At 49.4% G+C, this 245-nt stretch overlaps 1 protein-coding gene across 1 annotated transcript in view; it reads left to right on the top strand.

The window, feature by feature from the left end:
• Nucleotides 1-123: 123 nt before the first annotated feature.
• The window catches only part of SLC18B1 (solute carrier family 18, subfamily B, member 1), a gene marked incomplete at its 5' end in the record, with an annotated part of 16,790 nt that continues 16,668 nt past the window's right edge, over nt 124-245 (top strand). The window contains one exon of the mRNA XM_008948184.1: nt 124-245. This exon is cut by the window's right edge and continues 22 nt beyond it. Within this exon, the coding sequence (XP_008946432.1) occupies nt 124-245 (122 nt within the window).

The following is a 245-nucleotide window of genomic DNA, read 5'->3' as shown; positions in this document are numbered from 1 at the left end:
CGGCTCGGGTTAACTCCCCGCGGCCGCGAGGGTCGCGGCTTCCAGAAGACTTTATTTTGCATTTGCACCTTGTGTTCACCTCTATCAGTCTGTAACACTTTTTTTTCCCTTTCGTATTTTAAGAAGATGGCGTTCCAGGAGCACTGGGTGAGGAGTCGGGAAGGCTTACCAGGGAGCAGCTGTATATAATGGCCGCGACAGCCTCTATAAACTTCAGTTCAATGATATGCTATTCAATCCTGGGA

This window comes from Merops nubicus, unplaced genomic scaffold (genome assembly GCF_000691845.1).
Source record: "Merops nubicus isolate BGI_N331 unplaced genomic scaffold, ASM69184v1 scaffold16209, whole genome shotgun sequence".
NCBI classification, from domain to species: Eukaryota; Metazoa; Chordata; class Aves; order Coraciiformes; family Meropidae; genus Merops; species Merops nubicus.
The sequence above is the reverse complement of the archived record's forward strand: the minus strand, read 5'-3'. Positions and strand labels throughout refer to the sequence as shown.